Source organism: Furipterus horrens, unplaced genomic scaffold, assembly GCF_987537825.1.
Source record: "Furipterus horrens unplaced genomic scaffold, mFurHor1.1.pri manual_scaffold_3, whole genome shotgun sequence".
Taxonomy (NCBI): Eukaryota; Metazoa; Chordata; class Mammalia; order Chiroptera; family Furipteridae; genus Furipterus; species Furipterus horrens.
In genome coordinates this window covers 161,642,755-161,661,139 of record NW_028327173.1, presented here as the reverse complement: position 1 = coordinate 161,661,139, position 18,385 = coordinate 161,642,755, and the positions used below count along the sequence as shown (strand labels likewise).

At 36.6% G+C, this 18,385-nt stretch overlaps 1 protein-coding gene across 1 annotated transcript in view; it reads left to right on the top strand.

Moving 5' to 3' along the window:
- ALDH1A2 (aldehyde dehydrogenase 1 family member A2) overlaps window positions 1-18,385 on the top strand; it is an 87,107-nt gene that overhangs the window by 23,967 nt on the left and 44,755 nt on the right. Inside the window, exons 2-4 of the mRNA XM_090270664.1 lie at window positions 12,520-12,624; window positions 12,765-12,905; window positions 15,719-15,848. Of these exons, the coding sequence (XP_090126790.1) occupies window positions 12,520-12,624; window positions 12,765-12,905; window positions 15,719-15,848 (376 nt within the window). The remainder of the gene's footprint in view (window positions 1-12,519; window positions 12,625-12,764; window positions 12,906-15,718; window positions 15,849-18,385) is intronic.

Sequence of the window (18,385 nt, the reverse complement as noted above, 5' to 3'; positions counted from 1 at the left end):
TTTTGCAAGTTTTTCTGTGAAATCAAATTTCTGCTCAGCTATTCCTTTCTCTCTTAGTTCCAACTCACACTATTTTTGTTCTATCAACCTGTTTCACAAAGGAGGATGTGGGAAAGAGTTCTGCAGGTCCCTGAATTTTATGTATTGGTTGCATTGCAACTAAGAGCCATAAGTCTTCTTCAGACTCTCTTTTTAGATTATTATTTCTGAATTTGCATAATTTTAAAGGTTACTAGTTGCTGGCTGCCAAAAGTTGCTGCCCAGGATTTCTGCATCTGGCATTAAAGTAAATTATATACTTTAAAGGATTTCTCTGTCACATGTACTATACCTTGGATGAATTAATGCATGTGTATAAATATGTGTACTTAAATTTTATTGTCTAGGGATTTGTTAATAGTATATCGGTCTTGTATTCTGGGACTTTGTTAAATTTATACTTCTACTATTTTTTTTAAGATTTCTTAGGAATTTCTACACAATTATGTCATATGAAAAAAAAGACCATATTATTTTATTTTCAACCTTTGGGATTTTTATTTCTTTTTCTTGCTTTATTACATAGTAGAATGTCAAATATTATTATAGCATTAAGTAGAAATAGTGAGAGAACCTATTCTTGCATATATTTTAAAAAATGTATTGATTGATTAAAGAACAGTGATCTGAAAATGAATCAGGGAGCTGAAAGGAAATGCAAAAACTGGGTTTTCTCTAGAAGCAAATGCCAATACCAGTTCTCAGAGTGGTTTCTCGGAGTGGTAAAGTAAACCATCATTCAACAGAATACACATTTTTCTCAAGTTCACATAGGGCATTCAATAAGATAGACCACATTCTGGGCCATAAAACAGACTTTAACAAATCTAAAAGAGTAGAAATTATGCAAAAAATTTACTCTCAGACCATAATGAAATTGAACTAGAAATTGATAACAGAAAGGTAGCTGGGAAAATTCTCAAATATTTGGAGATTAACAGTACATTTCTAACTTACACATAAATTTAAAAAAAAAATCTCAAGAGAAATTAAAAATATTTTACTAAATGACAGTACAACTTATCAAAGTTGAAGAGACACAGTGAAAGCAGCATTTAGAGGGACATTTATAGCATTGAATTCATGTATTATAAGAAGTTTAAACTATACCTTGGAAAACAAAAATGAAGAGCAATGTAAACCTAAAGCAAGCAGGAAAAAAATCATTAAAATTATAGCAGAAATCAATGAAGTTGAAAACAATAGAGAAAATCAGTGAAACCATAGGCTTGATCTTTGAAAAAAAATTAATAAAATTGGTAAACATTTAGCTTGGTTAACAACGAGAAAAAGAGAGAAGACACAAATTACAGTATCAGAAATAAAAAAGGGGCCATTACTGCTGCTTCTATAAACATTGAAAGGATAATACATATTATAAACAACTCATGCCCAGAGATTTGGAAACTAAGGGGCCAATTTATTGAAAGACACATTCTACCAAAATTCACACAAGGAGAAGTAGATAACTTGAATAGCCCTATATATAGTAAATAAATTGAATTTGTAACTAAATAAATATTCTTACAAAGAAAAAAAAAAGGTCTAGATGCCTTCACTAGTGAATTCTATCAAATATTCAAGGGAAAAAAATGCCACTTCTGTACAAACTCTTCCAAAAAATTGAAGAAGAGAGAACTCATCCTTTGAGACCAGCATTACCATTATATGAAACAAAAGCCATTACAAAAAAAAAAAATCCTTAAAATTTCAATACCTATTAAAGTGGCACCATTCCTAAGATATTCATCACCTGTTGCCTCCTTCTCTACAGTTCTTTTGAAAAGAAGTTCTCTTGATCCATGACTTGACCCTTAAATGGCCTCAAACTGTACTACATGATTTCCTTTTTCCTGGTTCCAGATGTTAGGATCCAAGGGCAGACATTTAATGTACTGCTGTTGACTGATTGGAAAAGATATATAGGAACCCAATCAGATGCTGTTCTTAGGAGGTTAACCCAAGAGTCCCAAAAGAAAAGATTAGTTGTTGGTGGCAGCTAAGAGTGGAGACCCATATTGACTAAGCCAAGATAGGTCTATATGTTTAAGAAATTGAATTAGTAATTCATAGTCTTTAGCCCTGGCTGGTTTAGCTCAGTGGATTGAGCGTCGGCCTGCGAGCTAAGTGTCGCTGGTTCGATCTTCCAGTCAGGGTACATCAGAGAAGGAAAACTCTGACTCCAAAAAACCTCCGCTGCCTTGCGGCATACCTCTTCAGGGGAAAGGCTAAGGGAGTAAACCCCGACAGAAAATCCGGAGCCGGAGTCCCTAAGACGGTTTGATGTTGTGATCAACACCGGCAACTCCTGCGGCGCACCTGAACCCAAGCTGTATCGACTCCGTCTTTCCCTTGGACCCTTCAGCTGCGAAGAGAGGGGGGGTCTGCTGCATGGGCAACAGCAGACCCTCCATATTGCCCTGCCCAGGCTCTGTAGCTTCAGCGTCATCTCAAAATGTCGATTCAACACGGGAGGAGACAGATACCATGTCACTCCCGAGTCGGACTGCACAGCCATTCTCGGCGGTGCAGATGGACTCTTAAGAAGCTACACCATCGTCTCTCGAGACGGACGGCTGCCGACGACGAGTCTTCAAAAAAAGAAAGCACTAAGTCCAGATGGTTTCACTGGTGACATCCATCAAACATACCAATTCTCTACAATCTCTTCCAGAAAAAAAAGCAGAAGGAACACTTCCTAAATCATTCTATGAAGCCAGCATTACTCTAATACCAAAACCAAAAGGAAAACTACAAACCAATGCCTGTTATTAACATAAATGCAAAAATACTAAAAAATGTTAGCAAATAAAATCCAACAGTGTATAAAAGGCGTTATACACCAAACCAGGTGGGATTTATTTCAGTTATACAATACTGGTTCAATATTCAAAAATCTATACTATAATCTGTCACATCAACAACTTAATGAAGAATGATTACGTATCTATACTTACAGAAATAACATTTCACAAAATCCAATACCCATTCATGTTTAAAACATCTCAGCAATAGGTACAGAGGAGAACTTCCTCTACACCTACATAAAACCTATAGCTAACATCATAGTTAATGATTATAAATTGGATGCTTTCCATTGGGAACAAGGTAAGATGTTTCCTCTTGCTACTTCTGTTCAACATTGTACTGGAAGTCTTAGCTAATGCAATAAGAAAAGGAAGTAAAAGGCACACAGACTGGGGAGGAAGAAATAAAACTGCCTTTCTTCATGGATGACATGATAGTCTAGGTAAAAAATCCGTAAGATAACATAGGAGAAAATATAGATGACTTGGGTTTGGCAATGAGTTTTTAGATACAACACCAAAAACATGGCCCATGAAAGGAAAAATTCATATACTGTATCGGACTTTTTAAAAGCAAACAACAACAACAAAAAAAACCCTTTTGATCTGTAAAGACACTGAATGAGAATGAAAAGACAAGCCACAAACTGGGAAAAAAGTGTTTGCAAAACACATATCTGATGAAGGACTTGTATCCAAAATATATAAAGAACTTCTTAAATTCAACACTAAAAAATCAAACAACTTTAACAAACGGGCAAAAGATCTAAAACTCCTGACCAAAGAAGATATACAGATAGCAAGTAAGTATGTAAGAAGATTCTCAACATCATATGCCATTAGAAAATTTCAAACTAAAATGAGATGCCACTGCACACCTATTATAATGGCTAAACTCCCCAAAATTGACAATACGAAATGCTGACGAGGAGGTGAAGCAACAAGAGCTCTTGTTCCTTGCTGGTGGGAATGCAAAGTGGGTGCACTCACTTTGGAGGACAGCTTGGCATTTGCTTCGTCGTCGGCAGCCGTCCGTCTCGAGAGACGATGGTGTACCTTCTTAAGAGTCTATCTGCACCGCCGAGAATGGCTGTGCAGTCCAACTCAGGAGTGACACGGTATCTGTCTCCTCCCGTGTTGAATCGACATCTTGTGATGACGCTGGAGTGTCCTCTCCAGTGAAGCTGAAGCTACAGAGCCTGGGCGGGGTGATATGGAGGGTCTGCTGTTACCCATGCAGCAGACCCTTGGCATTTGCTTACAGAGCTGAGAATAGACCTACCATGTGATCCAGCAGTCGCTCTCCTAGGCATTTACCTAAAGGAGTTGAAAATGTATGTTCAACAAAAACCTGCACATGACTGTTAATAGCCACTTTATTCATAACTTTCCCAACTGGAAGCAGCCAAAATGTCCTTCAGAAGGTGAATGAATAAACCAACTGTCGTATATCCATACAATGAAAAAAGGGGGGTGGGGGTGGGAGAAGTAGAAGAGGGTGAAGGAGTTATAAATGGTGATGGAAAGAGACTTGACTTTGGATGGTGAACACACAACACAATATACAGATGATGTATTATAGAGCTGCACACTTGAAACCCACACGTTTTATTAACCAATGTCACCCAATAAATTCAATAAAAATTATAAAAATAAAGGAAAACTGATTTAGCCATTCACCAGAAAAACATCTATTCTCAAAATATTTTTTTAGGGTTAGTTTTTAGCCTACAGAAATACATTTCTTTTAAATGGCTCTAAATAAGAGCCAGATACATGTGTCAAGGTGCTGCACCAGAATTTCATTAAAAGTTGTTTCACAAGCTATTGCTTATTAGAGACTGACTCCTAAATGCAGAATTAACATTAGAATCCAAACCAAAAAAATACAGTCATGCAACCATGTAATACCTGTAGTGATTCTTCCATGAGGATTATTCAAAACCATATCTGTATGGACAAGGGTGTTTAATGAGGTAAACATGGGCTCTTAATTTTGAGGAAAAAATATTATATGAAAAAAACCTTGAAAACATACTTCACATATTATGAATGATGTAACATCTAAAAACAGAACAATTTATTATTTATTGTTTCATCTGTGATTCCATGAAGACATTCAAAGTTTATCAGAACTAACAAAACTGATAGAGCTGCAGTTTTTTCTTTTATCTGTAACTATTATACAATCTATCAACCTTTAAAAATCCAAAGTTTTCTTTAAATATTATATGTATCTTAAAACCATATTACAAGAGAAAAATAAAACCTTTGTGTGTGAATATATTTCATGAGAAATAGGCCAGCATTATTTAAGTTGAAAATTACACTTTGTACTTAGGAGAGACATGAATAGTCTCTTTCATTAAGAATTGGACAAAAAATAAGAAATGCTCATTTATTACAAACTATACAAGAAAATTGCAAAAGAAAAAAGAAAAGACAAATCATTAACAAAGATGGTAATCAGAAACTTAGAGCAGATTTCTCATAAACACCATTGCAGGATAGATAATATTGGAATAATATCCTCAAAGTAGCGTGAGAAAGTAATTGTCTTCTGGGGGTATCTTATGAGATTGAGAGTGGAGTGCAATAAATACATGTTCAGGCTTGGAACTTGATCCCCAATAAATCTTTACTAAATGAAAATTTAAAGGGTCATGAGAATAAAATAAAAACTTCTTAAAATTTTTTCTGTATAAATAATTTTATAGCAAACTCTTGGATTAAGCAATTAGATTGAGTGTTCTAAGCCCCTTGTAATTGTTCAGGAAGAATGTTAAGATATATATTAATTTTAGACTTCAAGTTGTTAAATATGCATGATAAAATATCATGGACAACCAATGAAAATAGAAATATAATGTACCACTTCCAAACCAATATAAGGGGTAAATTGAATTGTAAAATGAACAATGGCAAACATTAATCAACTTGTAAGAAGAGGCAAGAAAGGAGAAAACAGGAAGTAAAATAAAGCAAGATAAATAAAAAGCATCAAGGCCAAATATCACAATAAATATAACCATGATAAATGCAAATATATTAAACTTGCAAAAGGACAGAAATTTTCATATTGAATAAAATAAAATCTAGTCATACATTATTTAAAGAGACATATAAAATGAAGATGTAATTAAGAGTAAAATGATGGGAAAAGCTATATTAGGAAAATACTGAAGAAAAACTTAGGTAGCTTTGCTCGTCGTCGGCAGCCGTCCGTCTCGAGAGACGATGGTGTAGCTTCTTAAGAGTCTATCTGCACCGCCGAGAATGGCTGTGCAGTCCGACTCGGGAGTGACACGGTATCTGTCTCCTCCCGTGTTGAATCGACATCTTGCAATGACGCTGGAGTGTCCTCTCCAGTGAAGCTGAAGCTACAGAGCCTGGGCAGGGTGATATGGAGGGTCTGCTGTTGCCCATGCAGCAGACCCCCCTTCTCTTCGCAGCTGAAGGATCCAAGGGAAAGACGGAGTCAATACAGCTTGGCTTCAGGTGCGCCGCAGGAGTTGCCGGTGTTGACTACAACGTCAAACCGCCTTAGGGACTCCGGCTCCAGATTTTCTGTCGGGGTTTACTCCCTTAGCCTTTCCCCTGAAGAGGTATGCCGCAAGGCAGCGGAGGTTTTTTGGAGTCAGAGTTTTCCTTCTCTGATGTGCCCTGACTGGAAGATCGAAGCAGCGACACTTAGCTCGCAGGCTGACGCTCAATCCACTGAGCCAAAACCAGCCAGGGGCTGGTTTAATATTAGCTTTGCTAATATTAAACAAAATAGGCTTTAAGAGACAAAGCTTTATCAGTAATGAAGAGGGTCATTTCATGTTGATAAATGGTTTTGTTTTACCAGAGAATCTTAATACTTACAAACTCATATTCACTAATACAATAATATGAAATTTATAAAGATAAAAATAACGGAACTGAGAAATATACTGACAAATCTAAAGTGTGAGCCTTCGATACAACTTTCTGAATTATTGATAAGACAAGCAGAAAAAATGTTAATGAAGATCTAGATGAACTGAACAATGCATTTAGCAAGATTGATATAATAGATACATTTAGAAACCTCTACCTAATAGTCCATAGAGACAAGAAAAAAAAAAACTATAAAGAATAAAAAAGTTAAAAATTCAAGATGGTGGTTACCTGTAGTGGAAAAGTGGGTCCAGTAGGAGGATGAGATCAGGAAAAAACACACTAGTGGCTTCAGTGATATTAATAACATTTTAGTACTTGAATAGTGTGTTCATTATGTGTTTTAATATACTGCATATTAACTCACATTTACATTACATATATTATTATGTATATATTAAGTACAGTATAAGAAAACTCTACTGCCTAAATATATTCTTCATTCCTTAGTGTGTTTCATATTTTATTTTGGTGTAGGAGGGATTATAGTTTTAATCATATCAGGAAAGGTGTTAGACAATGATTCATGTCCTCTTCCAGCAGACATTCTGTTCCAGTTAACATTAATTGAGTGCTCACCACATTCCTTATGTCTTTTAATACCAAGAGCAACCTCTAAAATGTCAATGGACAGTGCTTCACAGTCATAGAAAAAAGTTTTTTGAACTAATACATCTGTTCCCCTTAGAAACCTAGAGCAGACCAAGGACCTTCTTTTATGAGTCATCTGCTCTTTTGCTTGGGATTAGAGCATCACAGAATTATTACAACATTATATGTCGATATTTGTATGTTTTACAAATGAAGAAACTGAGCAAGCTGAAATGACTTAGCTAGAGTCAGATATCTTTACTTTTAAAGAGCTCCAGAGTAGAAAAGCCTACATCTTTCTGATACCTATTCTGAAATTCAGTTAGTGGAAAGCAGAATTTTCTAGTTTCTTGTACAGTTATTAACAATGATTTGAATTGAAATAATTTATAAATTTAAAAGGAGTAATTTTGGCAGCATTGGGCCATATTTTAAAGCAGAGCTTGAATTATTTTATTTGCCACAAACTCACTTTTAATGATGAACTTTTGTGAAAAGAAAGGTGTTAAGTCTTCATTCTTCATTTAACAAACTTGTTTTCATCATTTGTAGTATGAAAGGTGGGCACCAGGGCAACTCTAACCTTTTCCTTTTTTTTCCCACTTTTTATTTTGAAATAATTTCACATTTATTTTTATTTTTATTATTATTATTTTTTTCACTGCGTGGTTGCCTCTCGCTCGCACCCCCAACTGGGGACCTGACATGCAACCTAGTCATGTGCCCTGACTGGGAATCGAACCAGCGACACTTGGCTCGCAGGCCGATGCTCAATCCACTGAGCCACAGCAGCCAGGGGACATTTATTTTTAAAAGTTTCAAAAATAGCGCAAAGAACTCCTATGTACCATTCACCCTACCTAATCCGAAGACTTTATTCAAATCCCACCAATTGTCCCAATAATTTTTTTTTTTTTTTCTGAATCAGGAGCCAATCCATAGTTATGTGATTCATTTATTTTTATGTATCATTAGTGTCCTTTATTTTGGAACAGTTTTTTAGTCTGTCTAGGTCTTTCATGACTTTGGCACTTAAAAAAAATAAAAAATGAAGGCAACTTAATTTGTAGTATGTGCCTTAATTTAGATTTGCCTGATAATTTCCTCATGATTAAATTCAGGCTATGCCTTTTGAGTAAGAATACCACAGCAAGATCTGTGTCCTCAGTGGATCATATAAGGAGCACATGATACCAATTTGTCCCATCACTGGTGACATTGACTTTGATCATTTGATTAAGGTGCTGTCTGCCAATTTTCTTCAATGTACAGTGACTATTTTTCCTTTGTAATTAATAAGTATCTTGAGGGGAGATACTTTGAGAATACATAAACACCCGAATTTTCATTATACTTATGCCCACTGAGTTTACCATCTGTTGATGATTTTTGCCTAAAGCAGTTACAACTCTTGTGTTTGACAGATGGTGATGATCAGTCCCATCATTCTTTCACAGCTGTTAGTTGGAATTCTACTGCGAAGAAGAACTTTTCCTTACCCCTAATTTATTTAGTTCTTCATTTAAAATTTTTACATCAGTATGCACTCTTGGAGGCATTTTTCATTCTATGAATAATAACTCATTAATATTTTTACTTGTTTCGTTGCTTAAATGATCCTATTATTGGCTTTTGGGAGCCCCCTCATGTTGGCTCTTGTGTCCTTTCGATATGTCTCCTCAGTTTTTGAATATGTACTTGATTTCTGGCAGCACAATAGTCCAGGATCACTTTGTGCTTCCCTGCTACAGCTCTGAAATAAACTATTTCTCCAAGGAGCCCTGGTCAGAGAAGAACACTTCAGACAGCCTTCAAAACTTTTGAAATGGCCCAGAGAAGCTGAAAACCTTCAAATACTGTGGTGGTATCTTCTATCCTTTGTACCAACAATGATGTCAGTACAAGTTTTTTAATTGCCATACTATATGGCTAGGTCTAAAAAAAATAGTAACATGGTAAAAATATAAAATATTTTAATCTTTATCATACCAGGAAAAATAGTCATCACATTTACCATTTGGGCCCAGTGGACTTCTTATATTTTAAATTTTTAAAATTATTTTATGAAAAATTTATAGAACTAAATAAACATGTAGCAAAACCAACAAATTAAGAACTTAAACATACCAAACCAAACTTTCTTATGTGTTTTTTCTGGTTTTGGGGCTATAGGAACCTGAAATAGGCAGTGCTCCTGAGTGCATCTATGTGTTCAGCTTTCATGTATGAAATGGGAAATATCAGTCTCAAATACTGATTCCAGATTTTTAACACATTTCTAGTAGATTATAACTTATTATTTCTTGCTTTTCTTGCATGTGCATTATCACAATGTAATGGTATTGAAAAGTTTGAAGTCTCGTAATTTCATAGAAAGGAGGATGGCCATTTTTTTGTTTCATGATTACAAAAGCATTTTTATTTTTAGTTTTATAACCATAAATTAGATCGATCAATTCAATGAACTTTTAAATTTTTACATCTGTCCTTCCAATCACCGTTCAGCATTTGTCCATTTATGAATCATAGCAGGTCAATTTTTATCCACACATATAATAAAATATAAAATAGTTGTCACATACCCTTTTTTCAAAACAAGATGCTCCAGGTTCTTGTTGGAAAATAATAAATAAGTTCTTCCAGATGAATGACTGGTTAGAATATCATATTTCCTTTTTGTGTTTCTTAATGTATTGTTTGCTCTTTGATTTTTTTAATTTAGAAAATTAATTTAACCTAAAGACTCATAGTCCAAGATTTTGCTCATTCAGTGAATGTTACCCTCATCAGTAGAGTCTGTAGTGTTTCTGTCTGCCTGCCTTCATCTTCTGGCTCATCTAACAACTGTGAAATAGCTTTGTTAATTTTCTTCTCTTTCCCATTGTAGATGGAAATGAAAAATTCTGAATTCTTAGCTGTGTTCAGTGAAAGCTAAAAAGAATATGACAAAGACTTTTTAAATATCCTTTTGAAATATGATACATTACTTTGGACAACACAATAAGAAAATCAAAGGATGATGAAATAATGGTGATCTATTTATTCATCTCTAGGCAGTTCTGTAATTTTTGGTTTCCTTATTATTTTAGGACTTTTTAAAGCACAGTTGGAAATAATTGATGAGTGATGATTAAATAGTTTCTAGGATGATGAGATAGCAAAATGTTTCAAGATCTAGGAAAAGATCACTACGATTCCATAATGTATCTTAGATTTGTAAAATGATCAATAGACCTAAATGATAATAAGAGAATGAGTTTTATTCTATTAAAAATAAGTAATTTTTCTTTTTAATCTTTGGAAGACCTCTAAGAAACAATAAGTCATAAAATACCAATCCTTACAAATAGTTAGAACTGCTCAACAAAGAAGCTTAAGAACTAAAATTGGATTGTGCTGATAGTCCAAAGATTAAGAAGTGGATAAATACTGGATAAAAGGAATAAGGAATAGTGGCAAGACCCCTTGTTCCTTAAACCTGATAATATTCTAGATGTGAATTCTAGATGTGAATCTAGATATGATGAGCTGTGAACTGTTCGGGAATTTGTTAAATGGAGTGAAAAGAGAACTAGACCAGAAGTCCAAGGACTATAGCTCAGACACTAACTTAAGGAGCTGTGCTTCTTTGAGCTGAGCAGTCCTAGAAACCATGCTGCAGTGGAAACAGCAAGAGATTTTGAATCAGAGACGCTATAAGAACCTACTTCATAGGACTCTTAACTTTCTGGCCTCTCAATTGTCTCTCTTTTTTTTTTTTTTAGAGATAATAAAATTCTGCTGTTAGAGTTGTTGTGCATATTTAATGACTACTAGAGACTGTAAGACCTGGCCTGGAGGCTGGGACTCTAGTCTAGTCATCTTTCTGCTCTTGTGTCTAGAAGTAACTAAGTATTTACTGAATAAATGAATACATTATGTTATACATGTTTATAAATTACATATTAAAATTATAAAATGTGTAAGGTTACAAGCTTATTGTGTTTGTGCTTAATACATTTGTATTAGGTGCTATATGGATATAAGGTCTTTTTCTCCTTTATCTTAAAAAGCCTTCAGGAAAAGAAAACTCCTTCAATACAAGCTCATTGTTTTATCAAATCCAGGAAAAAAGCAAAGCTTTGAAATAATCTAGAACTTAAAATTGTAGCTGTATACTCATTTAGCATCATCTGTGATTATTAAAAATGGCAGACAATATCAAATCAGCTTATCATTGTATTTGTTCTAAGTTGGCTGACTGAGTCATAAGTTCAAAAATTTTCATTATCATGCCATGAGTTTATAGAGTAAAAATATCTCTGTATTCTTTGAGCTTTCGTAGTCTAAAATTATTAGTTTCTCTATTAATTTCAATATGAATTTTAAAATTTCTTTGCCTATATTTTCTCTTCTAACTCATGTCTTACAAACCTTCTGAGAAGTTGACCTGAATAATTTCTTAAATCATTCGTCTCTACGCTATTTTATTAAAATCTTCATATTTTTATGTAACACCAAGGCTCTTAAGAAAGCCTAAAGAGAACAATTTGAAAGTTGTAGACCTTTTGCCTTTGCTAAGCATATATAGCCTACCCAGCAAAGAGAAAGAAAGCTAACTTGGATTTAACTTGTAACTTGTTTAATTCACTAGTTTGGTCAGAGTCATAGCTCAGTTTAGGGTCTGACTGTAAATTAAGTAAATGCTTATTCCAGTCGCCTTCAAGTTTCCCTTGTGAAGACACTTCGGTCTCTGACAGAGAACCTAGGAGCTGAGGTCTGACCGCTGTCAGTTTAACGCATGATTTACTCCTTACAGGTACTGGCTAGAGCTTGGGCCGTCAGTAAATATTTTCTCAGCCTCAGTGTCTGTTTTGTACGTTTATGAGACTCTGTTCTCTCGTTCTTGTTTGGCTCTCTCACTGGCTGACAGTTTCACTATATTTTATCTTCAGATGACATTGAGGTAAAAAATATTATAGAGGAAATTCCGGAATTGGGGGTGAAGCTGGACTGCATACTGTTTAAAGGTCTTTTAGAACTCCTCAGTTCTGTACTTTAATTATATACCAGCAAGCATATAGAATAAACATTACTACCATGATAGTTCCATAACAGTTTGCCTTTGACTGACTTCCTATCACTTGTCTCACTGATGCCGTTCTGCTGTCTGCTCCTTCAGATTTTTATTAACAACGAGTGGCAGAACTCCGAGAGTGGGAGAGTGTTCCCTGTCTATAATCCAGCCACAGGAGAACAGGTGTGTGAAGTCCAAGAAGCAGACAAGGTATGTCCTTCTTAGAAAAAAAATTCCCTGTGAAATTGTTTCCCAGACTCCACCATCTTTTGCACAAGAGCAGACAGATGGTTCTTCCTTTATTTGGAGTGTTGTGTCTCTTCAGTTGTGTGCCTCTTTCTCTCTAACAGGCAGACATAGACAAAGCAGTGCAGGCAGCCCGCCTGGCTTTCTCTCTTGGCTCCGTGTGGAGAAGGATGGATGCTTCAGAAAGAGGACGTCTTTTGGATAAGCTTGCAGACTTGGTGGAACGAGACAGGGCAGTTCTTGCAGTAAGTAGCCTAAGAGAACATTGTCTTTACCCCAAATTTACCTTTCCACTGGATTTTAGAATTCTCAGTCTTTCTGAAAATATGATGTGAAGCAGACCTGGGGAACAAGCTAAGGAGTACATAATACACAGGAAAAATGAGAGATGTTCGGCTTTTGCGTGCAGTCAGGTAGGGGAAGTGGAGGACCAGCTGAGTGTCTCATCTTATTGAATTTTGAAGAACAAAACCATATCTTCCCATGACCGCTAAGGACCTTCCTGGCTTCTTCCTTCCTTTGACAAATAAAACAAAATGGTTAAGCAGCAGGAGATTCATCACGCTCTTTGCAGAAAACCAACACCAAATAATTCACTTCAGAATCAGAATGGACAGTTTTTACCTCCCCAGTGTTAACCCCACCTGACTGGAGAGAACCCTTCAGAAGCGCAGGGCATGATAGCACTTACGCATTCCCGCTCCCTTTGTCCTTCTGTCACTTTCAGCAACTCTCCTTCACCAAAACAATCCCTTTTTCACATAAGGAACTTCCTTCTCCCAATAGTTTTTGTAGTTTCTGCTGTTGTTAAAGTAAAAGTTGTTCCATTAGAGAATACAGACTTTTTGGAAGCTAGAACCATTAGGGAATGTCTGTTCTGTACATGAGGGATCTCTACAAGGATGACCCCACATTTGGTCATTTAATATTTAGGGAATCTTTGTTCACGCAGAGCATTCAAACAATGAACACTATATCCCACTGTCTGCTTGGGAGAGCAGATCACTGGGGGGCTTGCTTTGGGAGAGGGAGGCATCAGTACCCTTCCTCAGGGTCACTTCCGCCATGGCTCCTCTCACCTCCCTCCTCCCCCAGGGATCTGCTCAGAGTATGGGAACAAAAATAAATCCCTTATGGAGATGTAACATTTATTTGTCTATAAAACAGTTTCTAATCTGGTACTTCAAGGAGGTGTTTGTGCATATTGTGAGAAAGGTGTTTATAGTGAAATGGCTCTTCCTTGGAGATTCACAAAACACCAAGCATATTAAAGACTCTGAAAAGCCCTACCCAGTGTTTCTCAAGCTTATTTAAGTAAACCTCGATATTATTATTATTATTACTACTATTATAATTATTATTTGGCTAACTTATCAATACCAGGAAAAACTGAATTCTTTGGAATACCTTGGGGAATGCTAGCCTATATAGCCTGTCTCTTCACTGGATTATGATTTCTTTGAGATTGAAAATTGTATTTTACCTTAAAAAAATTCTAGCACAGTGGCTCGCCCATAAATGGTCAGTGGAAGGTACATTGATGGTCTGTAAGGGTCAGTTTTATTGACTTAAATATGTACAATGTTTACAACATCAGATTAAACAACACTCACTAGATGATATATCAGTCACTCATTTTTACAGTTATATTTTTATGTTATAAAATTCAAATGCCATTCTTTTTCTGACATATGTCTCATTGTGATGACACCCAAATGGCATCCCTACTTTTAAACATGACCAAGTCATGACAGGAGAGAGTTTTAATAAGAAGTAGTTTCTGGAATATAGGGGAGCTTCTGACTAGGAAACTGAGATTAGTGCTGTATTTAAGGAAACATAGTTGAAAATAAACCTACGCTGGCAACAGGGGAATTTGGCTGGTGTCAGTAAATCACAGGGACCATTGAGGTGGCCCAGATTTTGGTCATTGACTCTGTTCCACTCTGTACTGTGTAGATGATTCTATCCTAGACATGGAGAACATAATGCTCGTCTCATGAGCACATAATGTTCTAAAACTTGCTGGAAAGTAATTTGACTCCCTTTAATAAAGGTGAGCTAATATACAGTGATAAATATTGTAGCATGATATTTTAAAATGATTTTCATCTTATACACATAGTAAATGGATAAATTGCACTGCAAATAATAGTATTTTCAAGTCATTGAATGGAGAATATTTTAATTTTAGTTTTGTTAATACTCAGTTTTCACACCAGTGTGTGTTATAAAATGTTCTTATAGAGAAGGACATGAGATTACAAAAAGTTTTTATTTCATTTGTTCAACTTGTAACACCTTTAATATTTCTCAAATCAAAATTCTCTTCTCATTTCATTGTGGTCATTTGAAATTCTTTTTGTTACCAATTTAACCACTTTAGGAACATATGATTAAAATAACATTTATAATCTAAAACTGCTTAGTATTTCTATTTTTATTAAATGAACCAGACACTTCATTCTTAATAGATAATAGTTGTTAACATAAATATTTACAAAAAACCAGCCCTCAAGTTGTTAAAATCTGAGCTTCCCTAGAGGAGATCTTGTTTATTTGGTGGCAATAAATAAACCCACTGTGAACCATGGATATTCCATTTCTCAGCAGGGGTCTTGGCAGCTGTGGAAAACATTTTATATTCTCATCAGTTGCATAAAAGCCCATATCCCTGTTCTTCTTTATGGATTCAGATTACTGGTGTAGACTCTGAACCCCCTCATTCCCCCCAAAGCTCTGATCATTAATATAACAGAAGCTGGTTTGACAAACAGTATTTCTTTATCATCAGTTGGAGAACTCTTGTGTTTATGTATGTAGATAGTGATTGCTGGAAACACACAGGCACAAGAACATGCACATATACATTCCCTGTGGTTTTACTGGAAACTAAACTAAACTGACAGTACTGAAATCTTTGTATTTGAGAAATCAGAGTTGGCCAAGTATGCATCACTGTTCATGTTCATATGCATTCTCTTGCCTTATTTTTCCTTCTGCTCCAGCAGTTATTTAGTGTATTACTGGAAAGTTCTCTCTGTTTCTTTTCCTGCAGACCATGGAATCCCTCAACGGTGGCAAACCGTTCCTGCAAGCTTTCTATGTGGATCTGCAGGGGGTCATCAAGACTCTGCGGTATTATGCAGGCTGGGCTGATAAAATTCATGGGATGACCATTCCTGTAGGTATGTAAAATTTGAATGTGTTGTAAACGGAAATGTGAGGCTCCACCAGAAACCCACTTTCACCACCAAACACAAGCAGCAGTCACAGAGAATACGGATACGAGCACACTTAAGCAGCCTGAACTGAACAGAGAACCAAACCACTTACATCACTCTGATAACGTCCCTGTGTCTTTATGTAGACAGTTCACATGTAAGTGCAGGGTCAAGCCACTTATACTGATACATCAGTCAGCCTGAGGAGTAGGTCTGTGTTTGGCAGCTGCTGAGTGCTTAGCACTGTGCTGGGTTAGGTGCGGGGGTGTGGAGAGGCCTTGGGCCTGGGAAGTCAGGGAAAATTGTGAGAAGATTAAGATTTAGTTCTTTCCCTCCTGAAACATAAGATCTACTTGTTTGGAGGGAAATATTCTAAAATGTTAACAGCTGTTTTCTCTTGGTGGTGAGAGTATGGATGATGTATTTCTTCTGAAAAAACATTTTTCTATATTGACCATGAACTACTTTCACAATCTGTAAAAACAACCACCACCCTGACACCTTTTATTTTTTTAAGTCTCATGGTTTAGCCTATCAGTGTTGTATTCCTTTAAAGGAGAGGGAAAGTATCTAAACTAAGTTAGCTGGTGGAAAGTTCTTGGTCTGAGCGTGAGTACTAGGGATAGCTAATTCCATGTTGAGGGCTTGCCCAGCACCCCAAAGGGAAGGCACTATTATTAACATCCTCTTTGAAAGAGGAGGAAACTGAGGCCTGGAGAAGTTAAATATTTTTTCTAAGTAACCCAACAAATAAGTTGTAGAGCCAAAATTTTAACATCAGAGCCTGGTGACTCACTTCACTAGAAGATCAATTTACATAACAGGAGGAAGAGATACCAGGACAGGAGAAAGATTGACTAAAAGAGCTGAGTGGCTATCAGGAGTGATGAGTAGATACAAGGAGAGAAAAGACATGTTTATTGAGTGGCTCTTGGATGCTGCTAATACCGTGCCAGGTACTAGACCCATGCGCTCCAGAAAACAGCCTGCTTTCCCTGTGCATACTAGGAAGAGTGAAAAGTAGCGCCAGGAGCTTGGGGATGCCTTGTAAGGGTCTTCCCAGACTGAAGAGGACTGGTTTACAAAACGGAGATGGTTGGCTGATAGTGAGTGCAGATGGCTTAGAGCAGTTCCTCCCAGACTTGATTGTGTACCACCTGGGCTCTTCTTCATGTGCAGTTTCTGATTGACGAGGCCTGGAGTGGGGCCTGAGATTCTGATTTCCTAACCAGCTCCCAGGTGTTGCCTAGGCTGCAGGTCTTCTCCTTGAGTAGCAAGGAGAGGATAGAGACCAGCGCCAAGCGGGCGACTGCTGTGATTACTCATTCAGGCACTGAGCAAGAAGAGAAGAAATCACAGTGAGAGTAGAGAATGGACAGAGATGAGACTTCAAAGGACTATTTTAAAATTGCCTCCATGAGTCATGGTGACATGTGGAATGTTAGTCTTTAGAAAATGAGCTTTGAATTATAGGCACTCTTCCGCTATCCAGAAGTTTTGCTTGTTCAGCAGACTTAGAAGGATGGAGAAGCTTGCCCTTAGGGAGTGTCAGCATCTTAGTTCAGTACTGGCTCTAGGAATATCACAGAACCACTGTTCTCCAGCATCACCTGCAGGATTTGGGAAAGGCCTAAGCAAGGCAGAGTCACTTTTGGTATGAACAAACCTGTTGTAGGACCTAGGAATTAAAACCTTTGTCACAGACAGGACACATGTCAGCCTTTCTAGGTTGGCCTTCCCTACTTCAGTGCTGAAAGGTAAATTAACAAGGTCAAAGGCCCTCATTTTTTTGTTGTTGTTCGTTTGTTCGTTTGTTTGTTTTGCCTCCACCCCAACCACCATTTTACTATTAAAACAAAAAATATGTTTCAGGCATTTAAATATGTTGAAATGTTTTGCAAATATCTTAGGAATAAGGTGAAACAGAAGGCTTATGTATAAATCTCTAGCTGGCCTAACCATGTCTTGGTTTTCTTTGCTTCCTTAGGAGAGAAGACCCTGATTAGATAACATATTATTGAAGTCTCTGATAATGTTTGATGCTTTACTGCAATTTTCTCTGGCAATAAAAGTGGCTAGTCCATAGTGTAACTGTTTTATTTCATAGCAATGGTGAGCCATGAATTATTTTAAATAGATGAGTGCCTTGATCAAAATTGCATTTTAGAAAGAGCACTTTGATTACATGATGAGTAATCAGTTGGAGAGAGCAAGTATCTGCTTCTCTCCACTCCCTCTGCAGGGTAGGCTCCCTCTAGAATATTTGGGAAGAAGAGAAAAGGGTTATGGCACAACCACTTTTGAGCCAGCCACTGGACAGCTGTTTCTCCTTCTAACTTGAGAGCCTTCCCCATTCCTCTCCATTACATCCCACTCAAGGCCCACAGTTGGGCGTCATCACAGAATCAGGTGGTGTCAGCTCGATTCATAAGGGTCTTGATGTTCTCTTTACAGCACTCTCTGATATTTCCTGCCGTGACACTCAGTGGAGCCATTGTTTC